Source organism: Lithobates pipiens, unplaced genomic scaffold (assembly GCF_037356315.1).
Source record: "Lithobates pipiens isolate NorthernLeopardFrog02 unplaced genomic scaffold, aLitPip1_a1.2 Scaffold_10, whole genome shotgun sequence".
Lineage (NCBI taxonomy): Eukaryota > Metazoa > Chordata > Amphibia > Anura > Ranidae > Lithobates > Lithobates pipiens.
Genome location: NW_027507686.1, coordinates 3,693,273 through 3,709,123, shown reverse-complemented (window position 1 = coordinate 3,709,123; position 15,851 = coordinate 3,693,273). Strand labels below are relative to the sequence as shown.

Genomic DNA, 15,851 nt, shown 5'->3' with positions numbered 1-15,851 from the left:
TACAAGTCAAGTCACTTCATTATTATACAAGTCAAGTCACCCCATTATTGTACAAGTCACCCCCCCATTATTGTACAAATCACCCCATTATCGTACAAGTCACCCCATTATCATACAAGTCAAGTCACTTCATTATTATACAAGTCACCCCCCCATTATACAAGTCAAGTCACCCCATTATTGTACAAATCACCCTATTATCGTACAAGTCACCCCATTATCATACAAGTCAAGTCACTTCATTATTATACAAGTCACCCCCCCATTATCGTACAAGTCAAGTCACTTCATTATTATACAAGTCAAGTCACCCCATTATTGTACAAGTCACCCCCCCATTATCATACAGGTCAAGTTATCCCATTATTATACAAGTCACTCCCTCCCCATTATTATACAAGTCGAGTCACCCCATTATTGCATTTGGGAGGACTACCATTGCATCGGGGGAATTGATTAGGGTGCCCTCACTACTTTGGACTGTGCAGGTTGGTTTATTGCCTCCAATACGGACTATTTGATATAAAGGTGAAATATTCGGGAATGAATATAACTTGTTTATTATGATGTAATTATGCGGTATGAGATGTAGGGCAGGTTGGAATTTTAATTAGATTATTTATTTATTTTTTACTGTGGTGTTTTAACAATATGCTTGGGTAATAAAGATCTAACCAAGGGCACAGCTCTATAATTATCTTACGGAACGTGCAAAACAAGAGAAATCTATATTTGTGCCGTCCCCTCTCTACATTGTAAGGCGCTGCGTAAACTGTTGGTTTATATAAATTGTGTATAATAATAATAATAATAATAATATAGTCCATGTAGACATTTTAATGACACCCCAATGCACATTTGCAGTAAAAAAAATAATCAAAACGCACCTATGCTTACATTACCAAAAATAGCGCATGTGCGTCATTTCATAATGAAGGGCCTATTTAAGGTGAGCAGACTGCCTTAAAGTTATTGTAAACGATCACCTTGTAAAAACAACACAGTCATTTTAAAATAGAAAATGAAAAGGCAAAACATTTGTGTATAGATATAAAAAAAAAACAAAAAAAAAAAACACACATTTATATAAAAAAATATATTTTTTCAGTTTTTTTTTTCTCTCTGTGCTGCTTAAGAGCTGGGGGAGGAGGAACAGCAGCACACTGAGCCTCCCAGTGAATGGCTGTGCAGCAGGGCGTGCCAGAACAAGTCTGATCACTGGAGGAGAGTACACCGAGTTCCCAGCATAGCTAGAGAACTGATCACGGTGTGCTCTCCTACTTAGTGTGGTCAGTTTTTTTGTTTTATATGAAAGCAAAGGGACTCAAAAAGGAACATCAGGGCTTTCACACAAAGGAAGCAATACAAAGAGAACAGAAGAGTTTCTCATACAAGTACATGGTACAGCAGTCAGATATCAGGAATATGAAATGTTGGGGTAATAAACACTTTAAAGGGTAGCTCCACTTTTTTGGGGAGAAAAAAATAGCAAATAAAAATAATAATAATCTTCCGTATACAATCAAAATCATATTGTGATTGAATGTCATTAAAGATTCCCTTTCCTTTTCAATCTGCAACTGCTGTACTTTTCCGTAAAATGTAGTATGGCCTCCTGGAGGCGCTCTATACACAGATGGTATACAGAACCCCGCCCCCCCAGAAATGTCATTTCCTGCTTGTGTGATTGGCTCACTGATTTTCCCAGAAGACGTCTGCACTAAGATATAAGTCAGACTTTGGGCATCCCCTGCATCAAAAATTTCATTTTGTTTTGGTGAGATACTCCCAAACGAAAATCATGTCTAAAAGGGATGCAGACTCTGCCACTTTCCTCATTAGAGCCCTGCGGGTGTAGCAGCTGATAATTATAAAATCACTCCCATTCACATTCATTCTGGCCGAAGCTCCAGGCTGTGGGTGGTCCCTCGGCATCATAATGTACAGTGCAGGGCTGTTACAGGGTGCGCATGCAACTGGGGCCTGAAGCGTCTCAGAGAGGACTCAGTACTGGACGGGTTACATAAATAGAGGAAGCCTGCCAGAGCCCGGGGGGGTGGGGTGGGGGGCGGGGGAGTAAGGAGGTAACTTAAATGTCATTTTTGGTGAGATACTCCCAGAGGGAAATCACATCTAAAAAGGAATGTAGACCCTGCCACTTCCCTCATTAGAGCTCTGCAGGTGCAGCAGCTGATCATTCTAAAGTCATTCCCATTCACATTCACTCCGCACATGGATACAAAGAAACAAACAGCTATTTCTTCAGACTAACAAACAATAAGAATCTGTTACAAAGTTTGTTACAATGTACAGAGATTACCCAGAGGGGGAGGGGTTTTTTCAACAAAAGTGGAGTTACTCTTTAAATGCAAAGTACGTCATTGGCACTCCATCACATCTTGCCAAAGCACCCCAACATCGCTCTCCGAGTTGTGGTGAGGTTTGTTAGAAGAAACTCGGATGCAGTGCCCAGCCAAGGGCATCCAGTGCTCAGGGCAAAGATGCCAAACTGTGCCACCTCCTCCCCCATTCATGATCCTACACCCAGCAGCCAATGGCTGCCTCTGTCACTACTCCCGTCAGCCTTGCAACAGAAGAAAGGTGCCCCCCCTCCCCCATTCTTACAGTAAACCATTGCACCCAGGGCAACTGTCCCTCCCGCCCACCCCTCCTCCTGGACCTGATTGGATGTGGCCATTGTTTTCTTTCTTTTTTTTTTGCGTTGTGGTGTTGTCCTGTTCATAATAAACTGTCTGTCTTAACACAACTCAGGACTTTCATGATAGGCGTGTGCACCGCTTTGACCCCATTGGAAGGGGTCCTTTGCACTGGGGCCCAATAGGCCATCTAGAGAGAGAGAGGAGATACCCCTGGTTTCTACATTGGGTCGCAAATTCTTCGATGGTCGCAGGAATTAAGTGACGATTCCCGTTTTGCTCTGAGATACGGAACAAGTCAGTGTGGGCGGAGCCAGTGGGAGGGATGACCACCCGGCCCTACGCTAGCTCGGGTTTTGGAAGGGTCGTAGATATGCCAGTCGAGTTGAACATCCTATTTAAATGCCTGGGGCGCCTGATGATCCTGATCATATTATTTTTTTTATTTTTTTTAATGCCTGGGGTATTCAAACCTCCCTTCCCTTTTGGAGCTTTCAGAGAGGCCCGTTAAAGTCTCAGTTGTCTGTAGACCCCCATTCCCCTCACCTCTTGCGTGATCACTAAGACAGGGAGTGAGCAAAATCTCTGCGGTGGAGGAGGGGCGCTTTCAGTCAAGTTGAATGGGAAGGGGGTTAAAACCACTGCCAGGTTTTTACTTTTTGAAGTGGGTGTTTCACTTGAGCCAATGTTTTTCAGAGTTGATTTAAACTCCTCCCCTCCAATTAACCAACAAAATTCCAACTAAACCGGTTATTAAACCCTGATGAAGGGAGGGAACCCTAAAGCCCCTGAAAAGCGTTGGGTGTGGTCTTTGGACTTCTGAAATGTGTTTACTTGGACACCTATGCATTTGGGGTGTCACTCTTTTTCTCCTTGCACATTCCATTATTAACCCGGGCCACCTCTAAGGCCCCCCGCCCAGTCAAAGTGCTCCATAGTATGGATAAAATCAGTTACTGATCCAGTTAAATATCTGGAGGATTCTCTTACCATCTTTGCCCCCACTGTGGGGATGTCCCCTCATTTCCTGTCCTGATGACCCCAAGTCAGGGGTCAGGCTCGGAGACCAGAAGCTATAGCAGTAGAGAGACTCCCACTGACCAGCAGGATAAGGACATCCCTGGTGGATGACATGGGCTCACCCGAGGTGCGGGGTCTAAGTACTAGCCGGTATTCCCCAGAGCTTTTGATGGTGGGAATGGGTTTTGTTGTGTGTAGTACCAGGTTGCGGCCATCAGGATTGCCCCACCAGGAGGTGAGCAAGCCGGTGGGTCCAGTAGCAGATATATAACAGGGAGAGATCAAGCAGAGCATAGTCAGTACACAAGCCATAGGTTGGTAATGGGTTGTTGCAAGTTGGGATCAGGCAGAAGTTGAGGAGCAAGCCAAAAAAGGTCTGTAATGAGTGGTAATGGAAATACAGATGCCAACAGGAGTTGGCTGCGAGATATTGGCTGGAGAGAGAACAATAATCTGGCAAACAGGAAGTGCAAAGGCATGTCTTAAATAGGAAGTTCGTGGGAGGAGCAACGGGTTCAAGGTTCACCAGAAACAAGATTCAAGGCAAGTTTGTCTGAGGGAATCAAGAAGGGAGCTGTCCAGCATCTCATGTGGATCAGCAAGAAGAAATACGGCTACCAGATACAGCAGAGATTGCAGGTTCAGATCCGGGTCCTGACACCATAATAGAAGAAAGGAGGAGATCTCCTCAACAGGGTCAAAGGTGGCAATAAAAACGTTCTCACCCTTCCTTATTCTGTCCAATACTAAGAAATATTTTATATGGTAAACTATTAATTTGCTATAACCCATGAAACTAACGGGAAGACTATTCCTCTTCCAGGATTCAATAGGTGCCTTTGGCTTGCAAACTTGCTGAAAGTATGCAATATCTCAGTTTTAGATGTGTCAGCATTAGGGATGCTCCCAGCATTATAATGTATCCTACAGGTGGGCCCCGCATGCATTGTGGGGGGATGGCGAGGACATTCTTCAGGGCAGACATTTCAGAGAGTGGCTCCTTTTATCCAGGAAGGTATCTGGGATTGTTCTACTCAGCAGAGACAGTCCAGAGATTCAGAGATTGAAGTATGACCAGGGGCGGACTGACCATTGGGCTACTCGGGCACTGCCCGAGGGCCCTATGCCACTAGGGGGCCCCATCAGGGTTGCCAGCCTCAGTAAAACCAGGGACAGTATGTAAATCCCGAGATTATAGCTGCCCCACCTCTCCAGTACCTTCTCAGCCAATAGAAACATGTCTGTGTGTACTGTGTGTGTGATTGTATATTGTGTGTGTGTTTGTGTATACTATGTGGCCCCATAATCTCTGATTGCCTGGGGGCCCCATAATCTCCTATTGCCCGGGGGCCCCATGAGTTGTCAGTCCGCCCCTGAGTATGACGATCAGCAACGTGTGAAAATCCTTTTCCCTTCAGCAGGGTCAGAGGTCATAGTTGGTGACCGGCTTGCTAAAAATTCAGACTGCAGCTAAATTATATTTGAAGTTAAAGTTTAACATTTCTGATTTATTTTCTGTTTGGCGTAGAGGAATGCTGAGGACAGTTCTTCCCAACCATGTCACCACGGGGGGAGCCATAAAATAATGTTCAAGTCTCAAGGAACCCAACAAACATGATTTGACAACTTACACTGGTAATCAATACATTGGTGATCAGTGAGAAGAATGTTCCTTACATTGGTGATCAGTGAGAAGAATGTTCCTTACATTGGTGATCAGTGGGAAGAATGTTCCTTACATTGGTGATCAGTGAGAAGAATGTTCCTTACATTGGTGATCAGTGGGAAGAATGTTCCTTACATTGGTGGTCAGTGAGAAGAATGTTCCTTACATTGGGGATCAGTGAGAAGAATGTTCCTTACATTGGTGATCAGTGAGAAGAATGTTCCTTACATTGGTGATCAGTGAGAAGAATGTTCCTTACATTGGTGATCAGTGAGAAGAATGTTCCTTACATTGGTGATCAGTGGGAAGAATGTTCCTTACATTGGTGATCAGTGGGAAGAATGTTCCTTACATTGGTGATCAGTGGGAAGAATGTTCCTTACATTGGTGATCAGTGAGAAGAATGTTCCTTACATTGGTGATCAGTGAGAAGAATGTTCCTTACATTGGTGATCAGTGAGAAGAATGTTCCTTACATTGGTGATCAGTGAGAAGAATGTCCCTTACATTGGTGATCAGTGAGAAGAATGTCCCTTACATTGGTGATCAGTGAGAAGAATGTTCCTTACATTGGTGATCAGTGAGAAGAATGTCCCTTACATTGGTGATCAGTGAGAAGAATGTTCCTTACATTGGTGATCAGTGAGAAGAATGTTCCTTACATTGGTGATCAGTGAGAAGAATGTTCCTTACATTGGTGATCAGTGAGAAGAATGTTCCTTACATTGGTGATCAGTGAGAAGAATGTTCCTTACATTGGTGATCAGTGGGAAGAATGTTCCTTACATTGGTGATCAGTGGGAAGAATGTTCCTTACATTGGTGATCAGTGGGAAGAATGTTCCTTACATTGGTGATCAGTGAGAAGAATGTTCCTTACATTGGTGATCAGTGGGAAGAATGTTCCTTACATTGGTGATCAGTGGGAAGAATGTTCCTTACATTGGTGATCAGTGAGAAGAATGTTCCTTACATTGGTGATCAGTGAGAAGAATGTTCCTTACATTGGTGATCAGTGGGAAGAATGTTCCTTACATTGGTGATCAGTGGGAAGAATGTTCCTTACATTGGTGATCAGTGGGAAGAATGTTCCTTACATTGGTGGTCTTGCACAATTTATCCAAAAAATTAAAAAGTGTTTTTTGTTTTGCGGTTCTACATTAGGGCTTGGCTCTGACTGCACCATTCATAACTGGATTATTAGGACTTCATGGCATATCCTGGCAAGAAGCGATAACGGCCTCGATTCTCAGGGGTCAGAAGTTGATCAGCTGCAGTAAAACTTTATCTCTAATTAATATTTAATAGATTTATAACGAGAGGACTTGGGTTTCCTCCACATTTGTGGTCATACGCAGAATTATATTTTGTGCTTAACCTGCTTAGTCACCAGCAAAGGTGTCAGTAAAAGGTGTCAGCCAAAATCTGAACGGGGGGGGGGGGGATTTCCTCATTCTATGCCAATTGTATTCATTGGGTTTCCTATAATTGTCTATTATGGCCGCCTATTGTAATGCTATCTCCTTTTTACTGAAAGTAAGAAAATATATTCTATAAAAAAATGTTTAAAAAAAGGGGGTTTCCCTTTGTCATTGTTCGGGGAGGAAGCATTTATGCAAACTTGTAAGTAACCGAGAGGTCAAAGTTTAAACTACATGTAAACCCAATCACTAAAATCTGATAAAAGCACCAATCTTTCCATGTCATTACAAGTTATTTAAAAAAAAAAAAAAAATTGTAACCTTCATTGACGTAATCCTCTGTGATCCTGCCATGAAGGTTCTTTATTAGGCATTTCCTGTTAAAGTGATACTAAACACACACTGCTGTTTGCAGTTGTGCCATACTCTTTCCATTTTCCAATGATGGATTGAACAGAGCTCCGTCAGATGTTCAAAGCTTGGGAGATTTTTTATTTTTTTTAATAACCTAACCCTGCTTTATATTTCACAACTTTATCCCCGATCTGTCTGGTGTGTTCCTTGGCCTTCGTGATGCTGTTTGTTCACGGAGGTTCTCTAACAAACCTCTGAGGGCTTCACAGAACAGCTGTATTTATACTGAGATTAAATGACACACACGTGGACTCTATTTACTAATTAGGTGACTTCTGAAGGCAATTGGTTCCTCTAGATTTTAAATGGGGTTATCAGAGTAAAGGGGGCTGAATACAAATGCCCCCCCCCCCCCACACAAACACACACTTTTCACATATTTATTTGTATCATTTATCATTTTCCTTTCACTTCACAATTATGTGACACTTTGTGTTGGTCCATCACATAAAATCCCAATAAAATAAATTTATGTTTTTGGTTGTAACATGACAAGATGTGGAGAATTTCAAGGGGTATGAATACTTTTTCAAGGCGCTGTAATACACCGTTCATCATTAATAGTTTATGATGTGGGTTTAGTGACACTATAAAAAGGAATTACAAGACTGTTCATGTCTCCAATTGTTCTCCTGCAGTCACACATGAATGATGAAAACTCCATGTGGCCATTTCAATAAACATTACCCGGACATACTCCACTTTCATCACCACCGGGAAACCCACCCTGAGAAATGCTATACAGCCAGCACTGGATTGCATGTGGACAGGAAATGGCTGCAAAGTGGCTGCAGGGGGATCAGCAGCCCAGAAATGCAACAGAGGAAAAAGGTGAAAACAGGATTTAAATTTTTTTTTTTTAAATGGCAATTGTTTATGGTACACAGTGCTTTAACAAAACCAAAGTTTAGTTAAGGCTTGCATCTGCTTTAATGCATACACTGCATATGTCTATGGTAATTGGGTGGGCCATCTCCTATGGTGTTCAGGAAATGAGATGCTTGGAGACTGCAGACATGATACAAGAGATGGTCAGAGGCTGCAGACATGACACAGGAGATGGTCAGAGGCTGCAGACATGACAGAGGAGATGGTCAGAGGCTGCAGACATGACACAGGAGATGGTCAGAGGCTGCAGACATGACACAGGAGATGGTCAGAGGCTGCAGACATGACACAGGAGATGGTCAGAGGCTGCAGACATGATACAAGAGATGGTCAGAGGCTGCAGACATGACACAAGAGATGGTCAGAGGCTGCAGACATGACACAAGAGATGGTCAGAGGCTGCAGACGTGACACAAGAGATGGTCAGAGGCTGCAGACGTGACACAAGAGATGGTCAGAGGCTGCAGACGTGATACAGGAGATGGTCAGAGGCTGCAGACATGATACAGGAGATGGTCAGAGGCTGCAGACATGATACAGGAGATGGTCAGAGGCTGCAGACATGATACAAGAGATGGTCAGAGGCTGCAGACATGATACAGGAGATGGTCAGAGGCTGCAGACATGATACAGGAGATGGTCAGAGGCTGCAGACATGATACAGAAGATGGTCAGAGGCTGCAGACATGATACAGAAGATGGTCAGAGGCTGCAGACATGATACAGGAGATGGTCAGAGGCTGCAGACATGATACAGAAGATGGTCAGAGGCTGCAGACATGATACAGGAGATGGTCAGAGGCTGCAGACATGATACAGAAGATGGTCAGAGGCTGCAGACATGATACAGGAGATGGTCAGAGGCTGCAGACATGACACAAGAGATGGTCAGAGGCTGCAGACATGACACAGGAGATGGTCAGAGGCTGCAGACATGATACATGAGATGGTCAGAGGCTGCAGACATGACACAAGAGATGGTCAGAGGCTGCAGACGTGATACAGGAGATGGTCAGAGGCTGCAGACATGACACAGGAGATGGTCAGAGGCTGCAGACATGATACAGGAGATGGTCAGAGGCTGCAGACATGACACAGGAGATGGTCAGAGGCTGCAGACATGATACAAGAGATGGTCAGAGACTGCAGACATGATACAGGAGATGGTCAGAGGCTGCAGACATGATACAAGAGATGGTCAGAGGCTGCAGACATGATACAAGAGATGGTCAGAGGCTGCAGACATGATACAGGAGATGGTCAGAGGCTGCAGACATGATACAAGAGATGGTCAGAGGCTGCAGACATGATACAGGAGATGGTCAGAGACTGCAGACATGATACAAGAGATGGTCAGAGACTGTAGACATCCTACACAGTTTGGAGTCCCTTGTCTAGGACAGTGATGGTGAACCTTGGTACCCCAGATGTTTTGGAACTACATTTCCCATGATGCTCATGCACTCTGTGGTGTAGTTGAGCATACATTGTGAAATGTATTTCCAAAACATCTACACTGCCAAGGTTCACCATCACTACTCTAGGAGATGGTCAGAGACTGGGGATGTTCTGCAACCAATGGTGAGAGACTGCAGACATGATAGAGGACTGGTTGGAGAGGCTGTAGACATGGGAGACAGAGACTGCGGTCTCTTTAGAAGAGACTGCTAGAGATCACTGCTATTACAGCCCCTTTACAAATCATGGCTTCCACATGTGTGCTCCCTAAAGCCAGCTTACAAATGACAGATTGGATAATCCTCTCCGTGACAAATAGCCAAATAAATATATATATATATATATATATATAAGAGAAAAAAAATAAGAGGGTGTGAAAGGAATAAACCAAAGAGTAAGCACCCACGAAGGGAAAACTCTGGCTGTTGGCTGCTGGGGCATCGCCAGCAGCCCGAATCATTCAGTGTTGGAGGAAGTACAAATATTTCTATTCTTTGTTGCTCCCCAGCCGATGGGTTGGCCACAAGTTGCACAAGAATGAAATGAGTCCAATGTGGTTTGTAGCCAAAGACATCACCCTTTTCCGTGATACACCACATTCCTGACCCACAGAGCTTACCATCTGATTACACCAACCAATTCAGCAACTAGATCTGAGATATGTGAATTCCGTGTCCCGTTTTTTGAGACAAAAAAACGTAAGTTCCCGTTTACTGTCCCTGTTATCTTTGTATATGTGACTGTAATACAGAATACAGGGTTACAGATAACAGGCAGTTCAATCGTCACACTTGTACTTGGCAGCACAATGGTTCCCGGGAGGGAGAGGAGAGTAGAGGGAGGAGGAGGAGGAGGAGGAGGAGGAGGAGGAGGAGGAGGAGGAAGGTAGCAAACAAAGACAAGGATTTTATTGCAAAAATCGAAAGGATCGCTTTATCTTCTCAAACAGGGAACTTTAATCTGCAGATCCAACAGAAGCAGCAAAGAATAGATCCCCGGATAGTAAGGTTTTCACCCAGATAACGAGTGAGATTGCACCATAGACAGCAGAGGCGGTCCTGGCAGCGGTTTTAGGAAACGTCACTTTGTAGATTATCTCCAGGGTTTGGTTCCCACACCTTTACAATCCCAAGATCTTCCGCAATCCCACATCAATGGGAAAAGGGACAATGAATAATGAAGGTTCAGCACCTTAAATGGAAGCTAAGGCTGATGTTTCATAAAATTTTATAGGATCTCTAGCGGTGGAGAATGCAAACCAGGGAAGGGTGCCTCACTTTTTCTGCTGCATACCCCTTCAGATGAATTTAATTAGTCCTCCAGAAGCACGGGCAGGACTCCCCCGGTAAGGACTGTGGCTAGTTGGCGCACCAATGAAAAGAGAATGATGTACTCTAATGTCTAAAACCTGCCTGTTCTCTCCCTCTTATATTACGGCCTAACAAAGCTGCTTACAAATTGACCAGCCACTGCACAGAAATTGTGGCTACTGTCCTTCTAATGTTTAATTCAAGGAAAAAAAAAAAAAAAAGGTGAGGGAGGGTGTACACAAGTATCTGTAGCCCACCACACCTCAATCCACAGTAATATGGCACAGTACAACATCACCATAAAGAAATGCTCTTATATTACAGCCTAACCAAGCTGCTTACAAACTGTACGGTATTTGTGCCTATTGTCTTTCCATAATTACACTCCAATGTCAATTTCAAAGCAAAAAGGTGGGGGAGGGTGTAAAAAAAAGTATCTGTAGCCCACCACACAGCAAGCCACAGTATATAACCATATAGCAATTAAAGAGGAGTAAAGAGAAGGTCCAGCCTGGGTGAGAAAAATTAAAAAAGTGATCAGCTACAAATACTGTAGTTGCTGACTTATATTAGGGCACTTACCTGTCCAGGGAGCCCACAATGTCAGCACCCCAGTCTGATCGACTCCCAGGTGCTGCCGCCGCCATTCCTGGTAAGGGAACCAAGCAGTGAAGAATTTAGGCTTCACTCCTGGTTCCCTACTGCGCATGGCCTGGCGGCGGGGAACGAGGGGGGGCGAACACTTGGGACATCAGGCCGCGACCCGTCCCCGGAAGTGGGGAAGGATCTGTCAAAAACAGGTCCCCCATTTCCCCCTCCCCCTGAAAGGTGCCAAATGTGGCACCGGAGGGGGGTGGGGGGAAGGAAGCATATAAGCGAGTGTTACACTTTTGGGTGGAACTCCGCTTTACGGTTCTTATATTACAGCCTAACCAAGCTGCTTACAAACTGTCCAGCCATGGTACAGGATGTGTGGCTATTGTCTTTTCATTAACACACTACAATGTTTAATTCAAGAAAAAAAAAAAAAGGTGGAGGAGGGTGTACACAAGAATATGTAGCCCACCATACAGCAATTCACAGTAATATGGCACAACATATCACCATATAGCAATGAAGGTTCTTATATTATAGCCTGCTTATAAATTGTCCAGCCACTGTACAGTATTTGTGGCTATTGTCCTTCCAATAACACATTCCAAAGCTTAATTCAAGAAAAAAGGTGTGGGAAGTGTACATAAAACAATATGTAGCTCCCCACACTGCAGTCCATAGTAATATGGCACAGCATACCACCATATAGCAATGAAGGCTCTTATATTACAGCCTAACCAAGCTACTTCCAACTATCCCGCATTTGTGCCTATTGTAGTTCCAATAATACTCTCCAATGTTTAATTCAAGAAAAAAAAATAAAAAAAAGTGGGGGAGGGTATACATAAGAATATGTAGCACACCACACTGCAATCCACAGTATATCACCATATAGCAATTAAGGTTCTTATGGCCTAATCAAGCTGCTTGTAAACTGTCCAGCCACTGTACAGTATTTGTGGCTGTTGTCTTTCCAATAATACACTCCAATGTTTAATTAAAGAAAAAAAAAAGTGGGGGAGGGTGTACACAGTAATATGGCACAGCATATCACAATATAGCAATGAAGCCTTCATTTAACCTGAGTCTACCTCCCCTCTGAAAAGTGATCTGTGGTTGATAGCTTTTTAGAAGGCAGTAGAGCAGCGGCTTCTAGGCGGCGATACTGAATACCTCCTGAATACTTCTTTTTGGGCTTATCTTTGGGTTTTACAGGGAAATACCAGACCGCAACACCGGACTTGCCCCTTTGACATCAATGGTGGTGAGTTAAGGCACTGCCTGCCAAGCACGCTGAGTTAAAATTTCCTGCAGCTGGCTTAAGGCTTATGTTTTAGGTGGACGGTAAAACCATGTTTCCACCGCCCATGTAGTAAACAACACCTTAATCTGTCAGCTCAGATCTAAACTTCTTCTACGCACATTGACATCAGGGTTGCCTCCTCATCCCTTTAATCTCAAACACATGAATTACACGGGTTCTGAGGCTAATTCAATGCAGGTAAGGCACCAAGTGAGATTGATTACCACCTTAATCACCCATAGGACCTGTCTAATTCATAGGTGTGTTCAGGTTTAAAGGGACGAGGTGGCAACTCTCATTGACATATGGCTGCTTGGAACCCACCCTATTATAGTGAAGGGGGCTTACATAGAGTAAACCCCCCCCCCCCCCGTATTGACCCTTCTAGTCCAAGTTCAAAGGCCAGGCAGAACATTAGGGTTCCAATTCCCTCATGAATTCACCAAATATGGGAACCTGGGACATGCAGGGCTCATCTGTAACCCATGGTAACGCCAAACCTGAACCTCATCCCTAGACGGAGACATTCAGACGAGCTCATCATGGTACTCACAAGCTCAACAGCCATGAGGATGGCAGGGATGGACTTGACGAAGGATAGGTCCGGCCGTAGGAAGTATGCGACTCCATGGCCGGCAGCGTCCGCCGTGCTGGTCTGTGTGCTGACTTTGGCAGGGAATTCGGCCATCGCTGGGCGATGGGTTCGGCGTAACGTAGCAGAGCAGAAGACCCGAGCCTTGTATGAGGTGTGCGAGGACAGCCAAGCAGCACAAGGCAGGTCTGAGGTTCTCCCTCCTACCTGTCATAGGTAGGCTTCCCTAACAACGCCCCAGACATCAAGGTGCAGGTGGGCGTGGAGCAAGCCAGGTTACACAGTAACAGGATCCCTGACACACGGTGCAAAGTCTGGTACAGCCGGTTCCCACCTGTGCTGGGCACAGAGCGAAAGCTCTCCCTTTTAATTAACCCCGAACACGCCTGATTGCCAGTAAAAGAATTCTACACCCGATAGCAAAATATCAGATATTAGAGATTGCCGGTCCTTGGATGGTAAACGGCTGCATTCGTTTTCTTTTTTCAGGCTGGCCAGAGATGCCTCATTTATTTTTATTTCGGGGCCGATCAAATAAAAAACATATTCCCCCCCCCCCCATCTACACAAACAAGATGGATGAAGGAATCCTCCCCACTGTGCCATTGAGTTCTGACAGCGGGGACCCCCTAGGGTTGCCACCTCATCCCTTAAGCCCTGGTTCACACTGATAGACGGAATGAAATTGGGCGAGTTCAGCTGAGCGATTTCATTCCCGCTTGTCAGCCCCGAATTCCGAGGGAGATTTCAGAGACATCTGTGCGGGTTTTTGCACAGATGTCAATGGAAATCGCACCCCGAAGTCGCCAAAAGTAGCACAGAAATGATTTTTGGTGTTTGAACGCTCGGTTCTCAAAGCCGGCGGGGGACAGATGCAGCATCCACCTAGAGAAGGAAAAAATCCAAAACTTCTCCTTTTATCTCCTTCCTGTCTGTCCTGGTGTCCCTAAAAGGTTCTGAATGTCCGGGGGGGGGGGGGGGGGGGGCAGAAAGGATTGGTGACCATGTGACCACTGTGATTGGCTGTCACAGAAGTCACACGATCGGGAGCCGGTCCCATCAATTGTTAGCGAGGGGACAAGAGATGTTGTGCTGGGAGTGTGCAGTGAACGCGCTCCTGGCACAGAAACATCGGCCGCGCTGTGATGCATTTATAAAGACGGGGAATTCTTTTGTTTACATGAAACATCAACTTTGTAACTAATACTGCAAATCAGGGAAATGAAATGATACATTTGTTTGGTTAAAGGGTAACTCCACTTTGTGGGGAAAAAAGAATAGCACACTATTGTGTGAGGGAAAAAAAAGCGCTCTGTACGAAGATGGTATACAGAACAGATCTGTAGCCGGATGGTGATCTTGCTCTGTGCATGCGTGTGACATCACCGCGGGTTGCGGTGGAAATTTTGCTCTTCAGATTTTAAACTCGCTTTTAAAGTGGTTGTAAACTCTTACAATCCACTTTGACCTACAGGTGAGCCTAGATTAAGGAGATCAAGAAAAAAAAACGTATAGGTTTAGGAGATATTTACCCGAAGACAGTGGCGCGCAGGCGCACTGGGCAGGCCGCAGATCGCAGCGATATGCCGCGAGTGTTGGCTCCCGTGCACATGCGCGTGAGTGATGTCCGGCTAATCACAGCGCCGGAGCCGCGAGACCCGGAAGTCGCTCCGGGATCCATGGCAGCGGCGAAGATGAAGACGGAGGACCGCTTCGGGGGCTTCGTTCTCAGGTAAGTTATTCATAATGAGCTAGTATGCTACGCATACTAGCTCATTATGCCTTTGCCTTGCAGGGTGTGTTTTTAATTTTTTTCCCTTTACTTCCTCTTTAACAGCGATTTTTAACCACTTGTTGCCCGCCCACTGTCATATGACGGCCTCCCAGAACGAGCGCTCTCGTGCCTCCCTGGAGGCGCACGGCAGCCGCGCCACATACCAGCAGCGACCCCGATCTGTGTAAAGAGCAGTGGCCGCAGACCCTTAACCATGTGCTCAGCTGTGTCCAATCACAGCCGGTCACATGTAAACACGGAGATGTCGGTAATCACTGACAGAGTATGAGGAGAGGAGAGCCTATCAGTGGCATCTCCTCACAGGGGACAGCCAGGTATGTAATCAGTGCCCTGATTACAATTAAGTGCCAACTAGTGCCCACAATTGCCACCAATCTGTGCCAAGTGCCAACAATCAGTGCCCACAAGTGCCAGCAATCAGTCAGTGCTGGCTATCAGTGCTGCCCATCAATGCCCATCACTGCTGTCCATCAATGCTCATCACTGCTGCCCATCTGTGCCCACCAGTGCCGCCTATCTGTGCCCAGTGCCACCAATCAGTTCTGCCTATCAGTGCTCATCCGTGCCACATATCAGTGCCCACAATTGCGTCATAATCGTGCCTCCACATCAGTGCCACCTAATCAGTGCCCATAAGTGCCACCTTATCAGTGCCCATCAGTGCAGTGGGGGCGCTCTAATATAGGAGGAGTGTCACCGGACAGATCGCCAGGTAACAAAAAAAGCCTAAAAAA

At 45.2% G+C, this 15,851-nt stretch overlaps 1 protein-coding gene across 1 annotated transcript in view; it reads right to left on the bottom strand.

The window, feature by feature from the left end:
* The window catches only part of PLLP (plasmolipin), a 30,614-nt gene extending 17,065 nt beyond the window's left edge, over positions 1–13,549 (bottom strand). Inside the window, exon 1 of the mRNA XM_077451147.1 lies at positions 13,284–13,549. Within this exon, the coding sequence (XP_077307273.1) occupies positions 13,284–13,418 (135 nt within the window). The 5' untranslated portion in view covers positions 13,419–13,549. The remainder of the gene's footprint in view (positions 1–13,283) is intronic.
* Positions 13,550–15,851: the final 2,302 nt, after the last annotated feature.